The 17,776-nt window shown below is 38.5% G+C and overlaps 1 protein-coding gene across 4 annotated transcripts in view; it reads right to left on the bottom strand.

The window, feature by feature from the left end:
* Positions 1 to 17,776, bottom strand: part of orc3 (origin recognition complex, subunit 3) — a 90,553-nt gene that overhangs the window by 65,859 nt on the left and 6,918 nt on the right. For 3 of the 4 annotated variants that reach the window (XM_057343393.1, XM_057343392.1, XM_057343394.1), the window contains one exon: positions 17,446 to 17,578. In XM_057343393.1, the coding sequence (XP_057199376.1) occupies positions 17,446 to 17,578 (133 nt within the window). Of the gene's footprint in view, positions 1 to 1,756; positions 2,278 to 17,445; positions 17,579 to 17,776 lie in introns of those variants that run through there. The other variant, XM_057343395.1, reaches the window with a different exon arrangement.

Genomic DNA, 17,776 nt, shown 5'->3' with positions numbered 1-17,776 from the left:
ACGCACTCATGCAACCCCATACCATCAGAGATGCAGGCTTCTGAACTGAGCGCTGATAACAACTTGGGTTGTCCTTGTCCTCTTTAGTCCGGATGACATGGCGTCCCAGTTTTCCAAAAAGAACTTCAAATTTTGATTCGTCTGACCACAGAACAGTTTTCCACTTTGCCACAGTCCATTTTAAATGAGCCTTGACCCAGAGAAAACACCTGCGCTTCTGGATCATGTTTAGATATGGCTTCTTTTTTGACCTATAGAGTTTTAGCCGGCAACGGCGAATGGCACGGTGGATTGTGTTCACCGACAATGTTTTCTGGAAGTATTCCTGAGCCCATGTTGTGATTTCCATTACAGTAGCATTCCTGTATGTGATGCAGTGCCATCTAAGGGCCCGAAGATCACGGGCATCCAGTATGGTTTTCCGGCCTTGACCCTTACGCACAGAGATTGTTCCAGATTCTCTGAATCTTTGGATGATATTATGCACTGTAGATGATGATAACTTCAAACTCTTTGCAATTTTTCTCTGAGAAACTCCTTTCTGATATTGCTCCACTATTTTTCGCCGCAGCATTGGGGGAATTGGTGATCCTCTGCCCATCTTGACTTCTGAGAGACACTGCCACTCTGAGAGGCTCTTTTTATACCCAATCATGTTGCCAATTGACCTAATAAGTTGCAAATTGGTCCTCCAGCTGTTCCTTATATGTACATTTAACTTTTCCGGCCTCTTATTGCTACCTGTCCCAACTTTTTTGTAATGTGTAGCTCTCATGAAATCCAAAATGAGCAATATTTGGCATGACATTTCAAAATGTCTCACTTTCAACATTTGATATGTTATCTATATTCTATTGTGAATAAAATATAAGTTTATCAGATTCGTAAATTATTGCATTCCTTTTTTATTCACAATTTGTACAGTGTCCCAACTTTTTTGGAATCGGGTTTGTACATGATTACATGAATGCAATTAGAGGATCAATATTCACACTCTGCACTTACAAATGATTTAATGCATACGATTTGACAAATCGATTCATCAGTTTTGATGACACAATATATATGAGTTATAATGAGTATATTCACTTAATGATGATTTACACAGATGCACTTCTAATGTTTTAAGTGTTTTAGAGCACATTTGAGCACATTATAAAATCCAGTGATGTTAAATGGTTGTGAAATGCTGTGTAAGGCCTAAGCGAAACCAACAGTTTCACAAGTATGTTTTTAATAAACTCACTCAACTTCTGGGGTTCTAATCGTAGCAGTCATCCATCAAAATGGATCGAAAACTGTTTCGCTGGCTTAAGGCTTTCTTTGCAGCTGCCAATATGTTATTTTATTTAATTATTTAATCAACACTTTGTCCAAAACACAAAATTGCAGCCATTTACAGTTGTTTGGGAATGTTCGCACAACTATATTTTAATCAGGCATTTCATTTTGTCTTTGTTAACTAGGGGTGTGACGAGATCTCGACGGTTTCAACATTCATGCGCATCTTTCACGTCCGCAGCACATTAATCACTAGTGTTTACGGCGGTTTGCACTGCCAGCAGCGCCCTGGGAGCACACAGCTTGCTGCTGATCAGCAGCGGACTGTAGGCTACCACAAGTAGTATAGCAATTGCAAGTTCACATTATGTTATTTTAAATATATTCACAAGCAAACCTCTTCAAAAACAGATCATCTGTCTCTTACATATGTGCAATGTTAGCATAAAACATGATGTGTTTATGTAGTTTTAACTGTTTCTCTGGAGGCCATGAGGGTTCAGTCAGTGGAGGAAGGAGGATTGACAGTGTGAAATGATCGCCACCTCTGCTAACACGAGCACTATGCAAAAGCATATAGAGAAAGCAACCACAGCACTTTACTAAAAGCTGCACCTGTTAAGAAAACAAAGCAAAATTTTTGTGCAATTACTGCCTGTCAGTTGAGTTTGTGACAAAACATTTTGCAGTGTTTACATATTGTTTATTACTTCAATAAAATAGATGTTTAATAAGTTGATTTTATAATGCCTACATTTTTTGCATTTTGTGTTTTTAAGGTATATACATTTCATCATTGAGGATTTCTTTGAAAAAGGGCTAAAAATCTTGTCTCGTCTTGTCGGATAAGTGTCTCGTCACACCCTTATTGTTAACCCATGATTTAGCTTGAGAGCCATTTTCAAAACAAACACTGATGCTTTTCACACAACTAGTGTCATTATCCATGACATACAGCTTGTTTTTATCTACATGTTTTTAAAAGAGTAGTTCTCCTTCAAAATGAAAATTTTGTCATCATTTACAAGGTGAACTACTCCTTTAAGTGTTTTAGATCACATTTGAGCACATTATAAAATCCAGTGATGTTTAATGGTTGTGAAATGCTTTGTAACGCCTAAGAGAAACCAACAGTTTCACGAGACATTTTTAAAAAAACAGGCAGCTCGAGAGCTACCAGGTGCACACTATTGTACGAAGTATTGGGTCCAGTAACACTGGGGAAAAAAAACATGTTTATATTCACCATGGAGAAACCTGTCCAAGCCAAGTGGCCCATTATATTTATATACAGTACATTTATATTTATGCATTTGGCAGATGCTTTTATCCAAAGCGACTTAGATTGCATTGTATTATACATTTTGTTTCTGACTATGTGCAATCCCCTGGGATCGAACCCATGACCTTGGCATTATTTGTGCCATGATCTAACCACTGAGCCACAGGAAAGCTGTATGCCCACTATTGATGAATAGTTTTTTTAATTTGGTTCATGAGAACATTATGTAAAAAATAAAAAGAAGAGGTTTCGTCACAGTTAAAAACAAACAACGAAACCCAAGTTGCCTAGGAAATAGTGGTGGAAGACAAAAAGGGATCGGCTAATAAAAATAAGAGATAACAGGTGAATGCCTGATTGGTACGAAACAGGATAAACCTCTTGAAGTTTGGGTACAACTGTTGATGCAAAATGCTGTATTATCAGATGTGTTTGGGGCATCTCGCTTTGATCATGTTTTTTGGGTGTTTAACAATGTTCATGATTCTAGTTTCAAAAAACGCTTTATATTTCACATATCTCTAGTCTATTCTTCACCGGTGTCTCGCTTCTCACAAAACGATGGGATATTTTCCATAAGTTTCTATAAAGTCCCTACTTCCGAAACGCTCTGATTGGTAAAGCTGACCCAGTCTGTCGTGATTGGTTCCCCGCTTACACAGGGTTTTTCCTGGCTCAAAATGAGGCGGAGGTGGTGCCATCCTGATCTTGTACATACACGTAGGCCTACTGTGCCTTTAAGTGGCCTAACTCAACTCAACTCAACTTTATTTATATAGCGCTTTTACAATTTTCATTGTTACAAAGCAGCTGTACATGAGACATATTGACTATAAGCAAAATAATTAAAGTTGTACCTGCAGAAACAAGAAAAGGTTGAAAACACAGAAGACAGACATACCCACATACAAAACACTCCACACACACAATATGCACACGTACTAACACACATAGACATAGAGACACACACACACACACCACACACGCACGTACGTACACAGACAAGTACGCACACAAACACACACACACACACACGCTCAGTGAGAGCACACATTTAGGATAAAGGAGAGAGAAGCACAGGTCAAATATAACAGACTATAAATTCCTATATGCAATATTAATTAAGTAAAACTTTAAAATTCTAAAGCAGCCCCCCCGGTCAGGCAGATAGTGCAAAAACAGTATGCAAACGGTGGCGAGGAACCCAAAACTCTAATCGAGAAAAAAAACCTCAGGAGAACCCAGGCCCAACCAGGGGATTCCAGTTCCCCTCTGGCAAAAGCTGCTGCCTCTGCACAAGCTCCAGAGAACTTGCACAACAAGGCTAAATAAAATAAATAAACTTAATAATAAAATAAATTATAGTTTAAGATTATCATTAATAATCTAATAGCATTTGAAATTTTGTGGTGAAGACATGTCAAGAGACCGCGTCCTTCTTTATCCAGCTCTATCATCTCAGCTCTTGTCAGGTCCCCACTTCCCATTCTCCGCTCTACCATCAGGTCAGGCCATGAACTGCATCCTGCTCGCTGTGGTAACCTTGGAACAATGAGACAAGACTGGCTGAGAGTAGAGTACTGTTCTGTACTCTTTGATGCAACAAGTACATCAGTTGTGTTTTTGGTTCCGGTTGATCTAACTAATGCAGCCTAAACCCTCTCAAGATTTATATTATGGAAGAGTAGTGTATGCAAGATTAAAAAGATGCGTCTTTAGTCTAGATTTAAACTGACAGAGTGTGTCTGCCTCCCGGACAGTGCAGGTAAGACTATTCCAAAGTTTAGACGCTAGATAGGAAAAGGATCTACCACCTGCACTTGATTTTGAAACCACCTAACCAAAGTGACCTAACCAAAGTCACCTAACCAAAGTGACTTTGACATTAAAAGTTCTAATAAAATTAGATGAAAATGACAATTAAGTTATATAAAACATTACTTTTATTCAACCAAACAGAAATATTTTTTAATCAAATAAAGCTTTTTATCATTTTCAACTAACTTTTCAGCCCACAAATAGCCAACTGGATTAACCAGTCTTAATAAATGGCTAAAATGAGCAAAGCTCATTCACATCTTGCATTCTCTGTGGTTCACTTTAAATGATTCAAGGATCTCTTATATTCGCTAGTGACTGAAAAGTTCAATAGTTTAAATGAATCGGTTCAAATGAGTCATTCGTGTGCGAGTCGTTCTAAACGCAATGTGCGTTCATACTGGCGAACTCGCTGTGTACAGTATACACGCTGATTCAACGATCCAACTGCACAGCTGAAGACATTACAATGATGTACGTCATGTTAATTTAATAAATTTCAAGAAATTAAATGTAATTGGATGCAAAACAAACAGCCGTGAAACACAGCCAGCTCTTGTTCTGCAACTCTTTTATGCGCCTCAGTGTGCTGACGAAACATCGCCTCTACTGTGGCATAATGCCGCAACTGCAGTTACAAATGACAGTCTGTTAAATGCACGCAGAATTTCTTGTGAAGACAACCGACAGCCTGGCGAGAGCCTGAGGCGGCACGACATTTGACGGAGGTGGCCGCCTCCAATTTCTCTAAACCCTGTTACAGTGTGTGTCTGAAGATGTCCCACCCATACCATATCAGCGAGCTTCCACTTCTCATGCTGTTGTGATTGGTTCCCTCTCTAAGTGCATGTGTGGAGTTTTTAATAAGCTTTAGCTTTTAGCAATAAACTGTAAATGGTGTCAGCTTCACTTCATCGGTTAAAAACACACGAATCGATCAGAACTGAGAAGTATAACGGAGATCTCCTAGTGCTTGTGCAAATGTCAATCTTTGCTATAGTAGGGAAAAAATGCGATCTCTTACAATGACTCCCCTGTTTCTCCACTGTTTTCCAACTATGGCGAGGGATATGACACCGGACCAATTGGCGTCAAACCAGTTATATTAACAATAACAACAGAAGCATTAGTTTTGCCTTTTCATATTGGATCTAAGTTGAATAATAAAACAAGCAGATTGACCAGGAGACATTTGCAAGCAGGACTTAAAAGTACATTTCATAGAAGTGTTTTAGAGGTAACGTTATTTGCACAGCACACACACAAACACAATATCAGTGTATTACACAGAACAGCTTTCACAGCAGATGTTAAAGTCATGGAAGCTGTTATTTGACCGTTGGTTATCTTAGAATGTCTGTAGCTAAATTCTTTTTACCAGGTGTAGGACTGTGATGAAAGTGAAAGTAATTAAGCGCGCAGCTCAGTCAAATGTTTACAATGGTGACCATTCACTACCTCCAGCGGCTCTTCCTCTTCTCTTAGGAAGGCCTCGCCCCTTTTTTGCCGTATTCCTGTGGGCGGAGGTTATTCAAAAACTTGGAATAGTGACGTCATGTACCTGGGAAGTACAAACCCGATTCCAAAAAAGTTGGGACACTGTACAAATTGTGAATAAAAAAGGAATGCAATAATTTACGAATCTCATAAACTTATATTTTATTCACAATAGAATATAGATAACATATCAAATGTTGAAAGTGAGACATTTTGAAATGTCATGCCAAATATTGGCTCATTTTGGATTTCATGAGAGCTACACATTCCAAAAAAGTTGGGACAGGTAGCAATAAGAGGCCGGAAAAGTTAAATGTACATATAAGGAACAGCTGGAGGACCAATTTGCAACTTATTAGGTCAATTGGCAACATGATTGGGTATAAAAAGAGCCTCTCAGAGTGGCAGTGTCTCTCAGAAGTCAAGATGGGCAGAGGATCACCAATTCCCCCAATGCTGCGGCGAAAAATAGTGGAGCAATATCAGAAAGGAGTTTCTCAGAGAAAAATTGCAAAGAGTTTGAAGTTATCATCATCTACAGTGCATAATATCATCCAAAGATTCAGAGAATCTGGAACAATCTCTGTGCGTAAGGGTCAAGGCCGGAAAACCATACTGGATGCCCGTGATCTTCGGGCCCTTAGACGGCACTGCATCACATACAGGAATGCTACTGTAATGGAAATCACAACATGGGCTCAGGAATACTTCCAGAAAACATTGTCGGTGAACACAATCCACCGTGCCATTCGCCGTTGCCGGCTAAAACTCTATAGGTCAAAAAAGAAGCCATATCTAAACATGATCCAGAAGCGCAGGCGTTTTCTCTGGGCCAAGGCTCATTTAAAATGGACTGTGGCAAAGTGGAAAACTGTTCTGTGGTCAGACGAATCAAAATTTGAAGTTCTTTTTGGAAAACTGGGACGCCATGTCATCCGGACTAAAGAGGACAAGGACAACCCAAGTTGTTATCAGCGCTCAGTTCAGAAGCCTGCATCTCTGATGGTATGGGGTTGCATGAGTGCGTGTGGCATGGGCAGCTTACACATCTGGAAAGGTACCATCAATGCTGAAAGGTATATCCTTATATCCATATAAGTTCTAGAACAACATATGCTCCCATCCAGACGTCGTCTCTTTCAGGGAAGACCTTGCATTTTCCAACATGACAATGCCAGACCACATACTGCATCAATTACAACATCATGGCTGCGTAGAAGAAGGATCTTGGTACTGAAATGGCCAGCCTGCAGTCCAGATCTTTCACCCATAGAAAACATTTGGCGCATCATAAAGAGGAAGATGCGACAAAGAAGACCTAAGACAGTCGAGCAACTAGAAGCCTGTATTAGACAAGAATGGGACAACATTCCTATTCCTAAACTTGAGCAACTTGTGTCCTCACTCCCCAGACGTTTGCAGACTGTTAGAAAAAGAAGAGGGGATGCCACACAGTGGTAAACATGGCCTTGTCCCAACTTTTTTGAGATGTGTTGATGCCATGAAATTTAAAATCAACTTATTTTTCCCTTAAAATGATACATTCTCTCAGTTTAAACATTTGATATGTCATCTATGTTGTATTCTGAATAAAATATTGAAATTTGAAACTTCCACATCATTGCATTCTGTTTTTATTCACAATTTGTACAGTGTCCCAACTTTTTTGGAATCGGGTTTGTAGATGCTTTAGTCCAATAACAGCCGTTCTCTGTAGTCCTTGAAAAGCGAATTCTGTTAAAGACATTATCTCGCTTGGCATTGAACTTTGAGTTTTAAAATTTAGCAGGTTTTATTTATGCTCTAACAGCAACATTACACACTAACTAAAGTTTGAAAAATGGGATCACAGGGAACGGCACCTTTAAGGCTGCAGTTAGCTGCAGATGCGCTGTACACATTGATACATTTGAAAAGCAAACATTGTATACAGCGGAGAATCTATCTCCGATATCGTTCAATATTAAATTTTATAATAAAATTAAATCGTCTTCATTTAACATATCACCAAGTAAAACAAAACTGTAAACATTTTGAACACGCAACGGCACGTTTAAAGCCAATGCGGGCAGTACCTGCTTTAATATAATATTTGTTTTTAAAGTGTAAAATAGTTTTTTTATTTTAACTAAGCTCATTTACAAAGATTACCATGCTTTATCATTTTACACTAAATATGCTATTTGTTCATGAGTGCAAACCATGAAGAATGAAGCAGAGCGTTGCCTCCTTTTTAGAGCGTCCGTCTCCTATGCCGGTGTGGGCTCGCGATTTACTCGTCTTTTCACATGAGATATTACTACTAGAAAAAAAATCCAAATTGGCAGGTCACAAATGCACGAGAACTTGTTAAAAACGCTCGACTTTTTGTAAACGTTTCAAGTATTCAAGACAAGAAACTGAAAAACACTAAATTTACCATAAAATTATTATTTGTTGTTTAAATCCTTATTAATGTAAAAAAAGACTTACATTATTATACTCGCATGAGCCGCCATGTTGGAAAATGTTATTCCCCTTCCTTTGAAGTAAAGTCCCGAAAAATCTTTGTTTGAAGGGCTATATCGCCCTTCCCCTTAGAGGACCGGAAGAGTCGTGTGTAAAGTAATATAATATATCCAAATATAAATAGGCGAAATGATAAAGTCATTCATTATTTATTGTTTTAATGGGCAATAAAAAGCGTGATTATAAAAATAATTAATAAATGAAATATGAATCCATCAGTAAATACTTCAAATTAAAAAGGGACTTAAAAAACAACATAAAACACAAAAAATGATAAGTGCATAATTTTAAAGTGCATTAATGAATTCCTTTATAAATAGTGGAATTTCAAAATGTATTTGAAAATGCGATTTAAAAATAGGAATAAATAATTGGATTTACAAATTAAATTACGAATACGAGTTTTAGTCAGTCATTTAAAAGACTATTTCTTTTACCATTTGAATTTCCATTTCCCCGCTGCCTTTTGCCGATTTGCTATTCGATTATATTATTCATTTAGCCTCTCTATTTAGCATTTCCCTGACACTTTGGGTCCTTGCATTGGTAAAACGAGGTTAAACAATGCAAATTAGCTATGGCGAGAGAGATGTAACAAGCTCTCTGATTTGCTAGTTCCTTGTACGTCATGTTCAGAGGTATGTTAGATGCGCAATGGAGAAGTCTAGGATAGACCCGTTGTTCACTGCACGTGTAACCAGCACATTATCAGTGCGTGCTTTTTCTCTGACAGAAATCATAGAAAAGGAAACTTATTGTTAGAACAGTCACACTGCACGTGGAAGCAGCATCGGTCATTTTGGCACCGAGTCTATTTATAATGCGCTGCTTACGCGCAGTTAAAGTGACATAAGTTACAGTGCTTATGGCCAAAATGCACACCTGTATGGTGTGTTTGCGGTTTCATAAAAAAAAAACATTGTTTTATGAAGTCATAATGGCGGTTTAAAACACAACAGACATCAGTTACATGCTTTAATGGTAAAACCGTTACATTTCTCGTGAACCCTTAAGCATTTTGGCCATAAGCACTGTAACTTGTGTCACTTTAACTGCGCGTAAGCAGCGCATTATAAATAGACTCGGTGCCAAAATGACCGATGCTGCTTCCACGTGCAGTGTGACTGTTCTAACAATAAGTTTCCTTTTCTATGATTTCTGTTAGAGAAAAAGCAGGTGCTGATAACGCGCTGGTTACACGTTCAGTGAACAACAGGGGCATGTTAAAGCTCAAACCGGTGCGCAACGTTTTGCTACGGTTTCCGGGTTTAACGACACGTTTCCTGGAAACGGTTTGCAACGGTGTGTAACAGGGTTTGAGATACGTTTTCTCTTGTTTGGTGGGTGTGTCAAGAATGTCGGCCCAATCAGCAGCAACATGTACAGTATATATCCCACGCGGTATTAAAGAGACAGCTCGCACAATGGGTCCAAGTAAAGTCGTTTAAATGTGTCCGCTGCAGCTCGGTATACGCAACAATTGAAGATATTAGAAGACATGTATTTTGCAGTATTCAACACGTATTTATACAGATTTCATCAGGCTCCGAAAATTCTTCTCAGCTGCCATAGTTCAACTCTTGCGTCATCACAACAGGGTGTTCAACTGCACCACCGTTTCCATTTAAAAAACGTTTTGCAACGTTTTGTCAGGGCTGAACGCAGCCCTGGTCTATCCTCTTCTCCATTGCTCATCTAACATACCTCTGAACATGACGTACAAGGAACTAGTGTTGTCAAAAATATTGATATTTCGAAAGTATCGATACTGAAGAATCTGAAACGGTTCCAATACCCATGTCCCACGTATCGATATCAGCTGCACGTTCCCGCTCTCTTTCTCTTTTCCGACAGTGAGTTAACACACACTGCACGTGAACGCATAACAACAGAGCCCCGCCTCCTCTCACATACTTGACTCGTTTGTGGCATTTAAATCGTGTTTATGTTAGAAAAGATGGCCAGTCTCAGTAACACATCTGGCGTGGTGCATGCTCGTTACGCTTCCCGTGTTTACCATAGCGATCCATGTATGTGCGCTGATCAATAATTTTATCCACTCGTTTCATTCGCCCTGGTTATATGTTGTTTATGTTAGTACAGAGTCTCCGCAACAGTTCTCATGTTTAATGCACGCGTTTCTGTCTTTATGTGCGCTCATCAATGATTTCATCCACTCTTCTCGTTCGCTCCGGTTAATTTGATGTTTGAAATAATGCTGGTGCGAGTAAAGTCTTCGCAACAGTTCTCGCGTGTGATACATGTTTGCACTCCAGTGTTTACCATAGCGCTCTATGTATGTGTGCTGTTCAATGATTTCATCCACTCGTCTCATTCGCTCCGGTTAAAAGTTGTTAATGTTAGAAAGATGTCCAGTGCGGAGTCTCTGCAACAGTTCTTGCGTTTAAGTTTGTGTTTCTGTCTATATGTGCGCTGATCAATGATTACAGTATGGGCCTATGTGAATAAAAGCCAATTTAGCCAAATTAACTAACATTAACAAACAATGAATGAGCAATATATTTGTTCAAGTATTTATTAATCTCTTTTAAATGTTAGTTAAAAAATACAACTATTTATGTAAGCTCCCCTGTTGAAAAATCCAGTATATGCTGGGTAAGGTATGTTTTGATCGATGCTGGTTTGATCTTAAACCAGCTAAGAACCATCTTAAATCAGCATATGACCATCTTAAACCAGCACATGAACAGTTTAAACCAGCACAAACCAGCAAACCAGCATCGGCTGGTTTTTTCAACAGGGTCTGGTCTATTAATACTGACAAATACAACTTTGATTTTAAATAGTAAATGTATTTGTAAAATTAATATTAGATTAACAATTAATAAATAATGTAAAAATTAGGGCTGTCAACGTTAACGCATGCGATTAATTTTTTCAAATTAACGCGTGAGAAAATATTTATCGCAATTAACGCAGCATCCGTTTGTTTTGACATCCTTTGTCTAGCGTTACATTATGTAATCAAGCTCTTATTTGTGTACAGGCTTTTAAACCACTTAAGCGCGATTTGAAACAGTTGCTTTAACGCGTTCAATGAAGATAGACCGCTTCTAAACTGTGGGACGCGGCAAAACGCAGCGCGAGGTCCAGTCTGGTGTAAACAGTCACCTGCTAAGGGCTGCGTCGGTGAATCTCTGTCAGACAGCGCATCCGTGTTAAGTTCTCTTTCGTGCTTGAATGGATAAAACCATACAAGATTATGTCAGAAAGCCCGCTTTGTCTAGCATTTTCTTAAGCACAGACTTCAAAGTGTAAAATAAAATCTTAAATGAATGCAAAGAGTTGTGAAAATGGGAGTGCGGTGATGGTCAGATTTGCGAACTGAGACAGCTCTTAAAGGGGCCACGTTCTTAAACGTGCTGCTCTGACTCCTGTCACTAATGTTAATCAAAGAACAAAATAAAAGAAGAAATCAATGTGATTTTGTAGCTTTAATGAGAATTTTTCTGCATTTAATTTATAATTTAGCATTAATAGAGACTGTAAAGTGTCCTTCAATTCCTGTATGTTTCCTACATGAGCTCTCAATTATACTGTTGAATGGCTATAATTCATGTTAAGATAATCAATTTAATAGAGACATCAGTTACAGTACTAATATCAAAATGTTAGCTTTCATAAAATGATGCTGTTAAAGAAATATGTTGTTTCTACATCAATTTGAAGATTAAATGTGAAATTATTAAAATGTAAAAGTATATTTTAAAATATAATAGTTATGTGCGATTAATCGTGATTAATCACAGAAAAAATGTGTGATTAATCAGATTAATTTTTTTAATCGATTGACAGCACTAGTAAAAATATATACCTCATTGTCTAGTCTTGTTCAATTTAACTTCAAATAAAAATTAAAAAGGCCTATATTGCTATTGCTTATTAGGGCCTTATTGCTATGGCAGTTTATTCCCTGTGGTATCGAAAATGGTATCGAATATCGATATTGTTTTAGGTATTGAATCGAAGTTAGAAATTCCAGTATCATGACAACACTACAAGGAACTAGCCAATCAGAGAGCTTGATACATCACTCTCGCCATAGCTAATTTGCATTGTTTAACCTCGTTTTACCAATGCAAGAACCCAACGTGTCAGGGAAATGCTAAATAGAGAGGCTAAAAGGAAAAGCTAAATGAATAAGCTAATCGAATAGCAAATCGTAAAAGGAAATGCAGCGGGGAAATGGAAATGGTAAAATAAATAGTCTTTTAAATGACTGATTAAAACTTGTATTTGTAGTTTAATTTGTAAATCCAATTATTTATTCCTCTTTTTAAATCACATTTTCAAATACATTTTGAAATTCCACTACTTGTAAAGGAATTCATTAATGCACTTTAAAATGATGTACTTATTGCGTGTTTTATGTTGTTTTTTTTAAGTCCCTTTTTAATTTGATGTATTTATTGATGGATTATTATTTCATTTATTAATTATTTTTATAATTACGCTTTTTATTGCCCATTAAAACAATAAATAATGAATGACTTTATAATTTCGCCCATTTATATTTGGATAAATAAATGAATTTGTAAACAAATGTATTAATGCCTATTTTTATTATAGAATTAGTTATTAAACAATGAAATGCTTTATTACTTTACACACGACTCTTCCGATTCTCCATACCTTACCCCTACCCTCAGACCAAAAGAGAATCGATTCTCTTTAGGTTGGAGAATGTAGGTGTATGGGGTGAAAATGTGATTGGGCCTTAAGAGTGATGTTACAAAAACCATCTTACTTGCGCTTACGGACAAAGCTCTCAGACAGTATGCGATCCTGAAATGCACACACGTACAGAACCTAAAGTATTCAAAAACACTTGTTTCTACAAGACTTCACGCAGACATAATCTGTTATTTCATAAGTGAATGTTTTGTTAATTGATGGGGAAAATATCTCGTGTGGTATTATATTCCATCAGAGCACTACACTAGATCTTAAAGCTGTCCGTCTCAAGGTCAATCAATAAAAGATATTGATATTGGTTATATAGATATTGGTTTTGACTTTGTGTGTGCCAAATCTATTGGTATTACCAGTGCTTTTGAGGTATGGATACAGTGATTTTGTTTTGGAACCTTCAAAAGACTTGAACTTTATTTTTCGCAAAATTTACTTTGCCGATTCGACTTTAGAATGGGCGAAGCATTTTTTTCCAGATTTCAACAAATCAGACATTTCAAAATTTGAAAAAAACTACTCATTTTTAAAAAATGTCCTCATTGAGACTCAATATGCCAGGAGGGGTCACATTTACAATAAATTATACAATTGCACTGTTATAATAGAACACTTAAATCACCTAAAAAGTTTTTTTTTTAAGTAATAGTTTTAAAAGCACATGTGTGGTATTCAAATTATTTACATTTAGTCATTTAGCAGACGCTTTTATCCAAAGTGACTTACAGAGAGTTCAGGGAGCAATAAGCAATATGTCATACAGGAGCAATAATACAAGTCACTGGTTTCAACAAAAGCTAGACCACTACCTGTTGAGAGAAAGAGAGATGGTTAGTTTTTTTTTCTTCTTCATTTGTCTGTCAAGAGATGGGTTTTAAGTAGTTTTTTGAATGTTGTGAGAGATGTGGTTGACCGGACTGAGTTAGGAAGAATGTTCCACCAGGAAGGAGTTGTGAAGGAGAATGAGCGGGAAAGCGATTTACTGCCCTTTTGAGAAGGCAATACAAGGCGCCGCTGGTTTGCTGAACGCAGGCTTCTTGATGGGGTGTAGGAGTGTAGGAGGGTGTGAAAGTATGCCGGTGCAGATCCAGTGATAGTCCTATAGGCAAGCATTAGTGACTTGAATCTGATACGAGCTTCAACTGGTAGCCAGTGGAGAGAGATGAAAAGGGGTGTCAGTTGAGCCCTTTTGGGCTGTTGGAAGACGAAGCGTGCTGCTGCGTTCTGAACCAGCTGGAGTGGTTTGATAGCCTTTGCAGGAAGACCAGCAAGGAGAGCATTGCAGTAGTCCAACCTTGAGATTACCAGGGCCTGGACAAGGAGTTGTGTCGCATGCTAAGTGAGATAGGGTCTAACCTTTCTAATGTTGAATAAGGCATATCGGCATGACCGCGATGTCTTTGCAATGTGATCATTGAAGGACAGCTGTTCATCGAATATGACTCAGAGGTTCCTGGCTGTTTTGGAATGAGTGATTGTGGTATTGCCAAGTTGGATGGTGAGATCGTGTTGCACCGTGGGGTGTGCCGGAAACACGAGTAGTTCTGTCTTGGCAGGGTTCAGCTGGAGGTGATGCTCTTTCATGCAAGCTGAGATGTCTTCTAGGCAGGCTGTAATGCGAGCTGCTACAGTGGTATCGTCTGGGTGAAACGAGATGTAGATCTGGGTGTCGTCAGCATAACAGTGATACGAGAAACCGTGTGCCCTTATGATGGGTCCCAAGGATGTCGTGTAGATGGAAAAAAGCAGCGGTCCAAGCACCGATCACTGAGGGACCCCAGTGATCATGTAGTGAGCAGTAGACATCGAGCCCCTCCATGAGACCCTAAAGGATCTGCCGGAGAGGTAGGATTTGAACCAGTGGAGAGGATGCCTGAGATTCAGTCCCTAGTCCCTTAGGTCAGCAGGATTCTTGGTCTTGCGCCTTTTCCTTTCAGCAGCCCTGAGTGTACTCCGTTGTTCACGGAGGATGTCAGACAGCCAAGGGCAGGAAGGGGTGGCGTGAGCTGGTCTGGAGGACAGAGGACAAAGGTTATCTATACAGGATGTAAGTGTTGAGCATAAGGTGTCGGTGGCAGTGTCAGCACCTAGAGATACAAAGTTGGAGAGATGCAAAGTTGGAGGGATGCAAAGTTGCTAAAGTCACTTTAGCAGAGAGGGTGCTAGGGGAGAGACAGCGAAGGTTCTGTCTAAAATAAACAGGTGGTGGTGTACTGTAGGTGTAGTGCATGTAGGAAGGAGCATGTTGAAAGTGATGATGAAGTGGTCAGAAATGTGAAGAGGTGTGACTTGAATGTTATCTGTGGTGAAGTTACGGGTGTAGATGAGATCAAGCTGGTTTCCTGATCTGTAAGTACCGGCTGTGGCGAGGCACGTGAGGTCAAACGAGACGGTGAGAGTGTGAAAGTCAGAAGCATAGGGTTTCTCCAGGTGGATGTTAAGGTCCCCAAAGACTACAAGAGGGCCGCCATCCTCCGGGAATGATGAGAGCAGCACATCTAACTCTTCAATGAAGTTGTGAAGAGGACCTGGGGGGGCGATAAACTACAACAACGCTGAGCTGAGTGGGAGAAGTGATATTAACAGCGTGGTATTCAAATGAATAGTTGTTGCATAGGGAGAAAGTGTGGAATATTTCCAATTATTGTTGATAAGCAAACCTGTGCCTCCTCCTCTTCCAGTTTGGCGGGGAGAGTGAGAGAAGGAGTAGTTTGTGGAGAGAGCAGCGGGTGTGGCTGAGTCTTCAGGACGAATCCATGTCTCATTAAGACCTAGAATGTGAATGTCAGACTGGCTGGCAAACGCATGGATGAAGTCAGTCTTGTTCACAGCTGACTGGCAGTTCCAGAGACCCATAGAGAGAGACAGAGGTGTAGAAGGGGAGGTGTGAATGGGACGCACGTGAGATTGAGCGCGTCTGCCTTGTGTCTTGGTTGAGAACACTGTCTGCGGTGGAGTATTTAAGATGAAATGTGTTTTAAGTTATCACTATGAACATGTATCTAAGTATTTAGTTTGTCATTTATTTGTCATTAACATTACATTGTCATTTTTAACGTTATCGTATCGGCCGATAATAAAATTTAGGCCGATATATTATAGCCGATAAATCATAAATAATTTCCTCTGGTTAAACTTCTTCAGCTGCACGCTACTCACAGTTAAAATACCTTACAGTACTATCTTTCTGTCGTGATCATTCACTTATTGCTATTAGCAAAACATTGTTGATGTAGGTACAGTATGTAGATACAGTATTTATGAATGTGTAAATTATAGGAACAAAAGCATATTGTTTGAATCAGACTGCTGTCTGAATGCTTCCTTTCTTGAGATCTGTTAAACATGTGGCTATTAAAAACATATTTCTGGGTTGCTCTGGAAGAACATCTATAATTTGTTTATTAAATAAAAAAATATACCAGAAAAGTGTAAAGTAGGCTTACATGATTTTCAGGCGGAAAAAAGAGAATTAATGGTTACCTTGTTTTCTGCAGTGAATGTTTTCAAATAAAAGCGGTTGTCCATGTTTTGCCTTTTGCTTCAGTTTTATAGTAATATTTAGATACTGTATATCGGCCAATATATCGGTTATCGGCTTCAAATGTTAAAGAATTATCGGTTATCGGCCAAAATTTACATATCGGTGCATCCCTAGTATGAACGCAAATTGCGATCAGAACGACTCGCAATCAAATGACTCCTTTGAACAGATTCGTTTGAACTGTTGAAACTTTTCAGTCAGTAGCGAATAATAGAGCTCAGTGAATCATTCAAAGCTCAGTGAACCACAAGAGAACGCAGGATGTGAATGAGCCTTGCTCATTTATTAAGACTTCAGAAAGGTTCATTTAATTTGCTGTTGTGGGCTGAAAAGTTAGTTGAAAAGGATAAAAAGCTTGATTTGATTTAAAACATTTCTGTTTGGTTGAATAAAAGTCACGTTTTATATAACTCAATAATTTTTATGTTTTAATATGTAAAGTGTTTGATTAAGCCACTTAAATGTACGGTAGGCCTACACGTGCGTGTTTATTCAAGATAAGGATGGCACAACCTCAGCCTCATTTTGAGCCAGGAAAAACCCTGTATACACAAGTCTGTTCTAAAAAACAAGTTTGGCAACAGTGCTAACCGCGACGCCACTGTGGGTGTCCTTGGAAAATTGTCTCACCATTAAGGGGTTTCTGGCCCCAAAAAGTTTGAGAACCCCTGCACTAAACAAACAATGATAAACAGGGTTCCACAACATATACTTACAATTATACAAATATTATACAAAGTTATATAAACCTCTGTTCTGTAAACAATTAGTAATATGCTAAACTTAACAAGAGTAAAGAACATACCCAGCATTAAAGCAGCTGTGGGGATTTCTCTTGCTCCCTGTCTCTGGACATCAGATGAGAAGCAGAGTTCATGCTTTTTAATGAACTGTACAAGATTGTCAAGGACCTTTTTATTCAACTGATCTTGTAATACCTGTAAAAATAAATATTAAAGCATAAGATAATAGAAACTCACAAATGAATATGATAACTAGCCTATTTGGGTCTGTGTATCTCAGAAGGAAATAACCAATAATTAAATTACTGTTGTTTAATTTTGGAGACAGCAATATTCAAATTGTGTCCCAAATGACAAACTACACACTATGCACTTAAGCTATGCACTCAGCCA

The sequence above is a fragment of the Triplophysa rosa genome, linkage group LG10 (assembly GCF_024868665.1).
Source record: "Triplophysa rosa linkage group LG10, Trosa_1v2, whole genome shotgun sequence".
Taxonomy (NCBI): domain Eukaryota; kingdom Metazoa; phylum Chordata; class Actinopteri; order Cypriniformes; family Nemacheilidae; genus Triplophysa; species Triplophysa rosa.
This window is presented reverse-complemented; position numbering and strand designations above follow the sequence as displayed.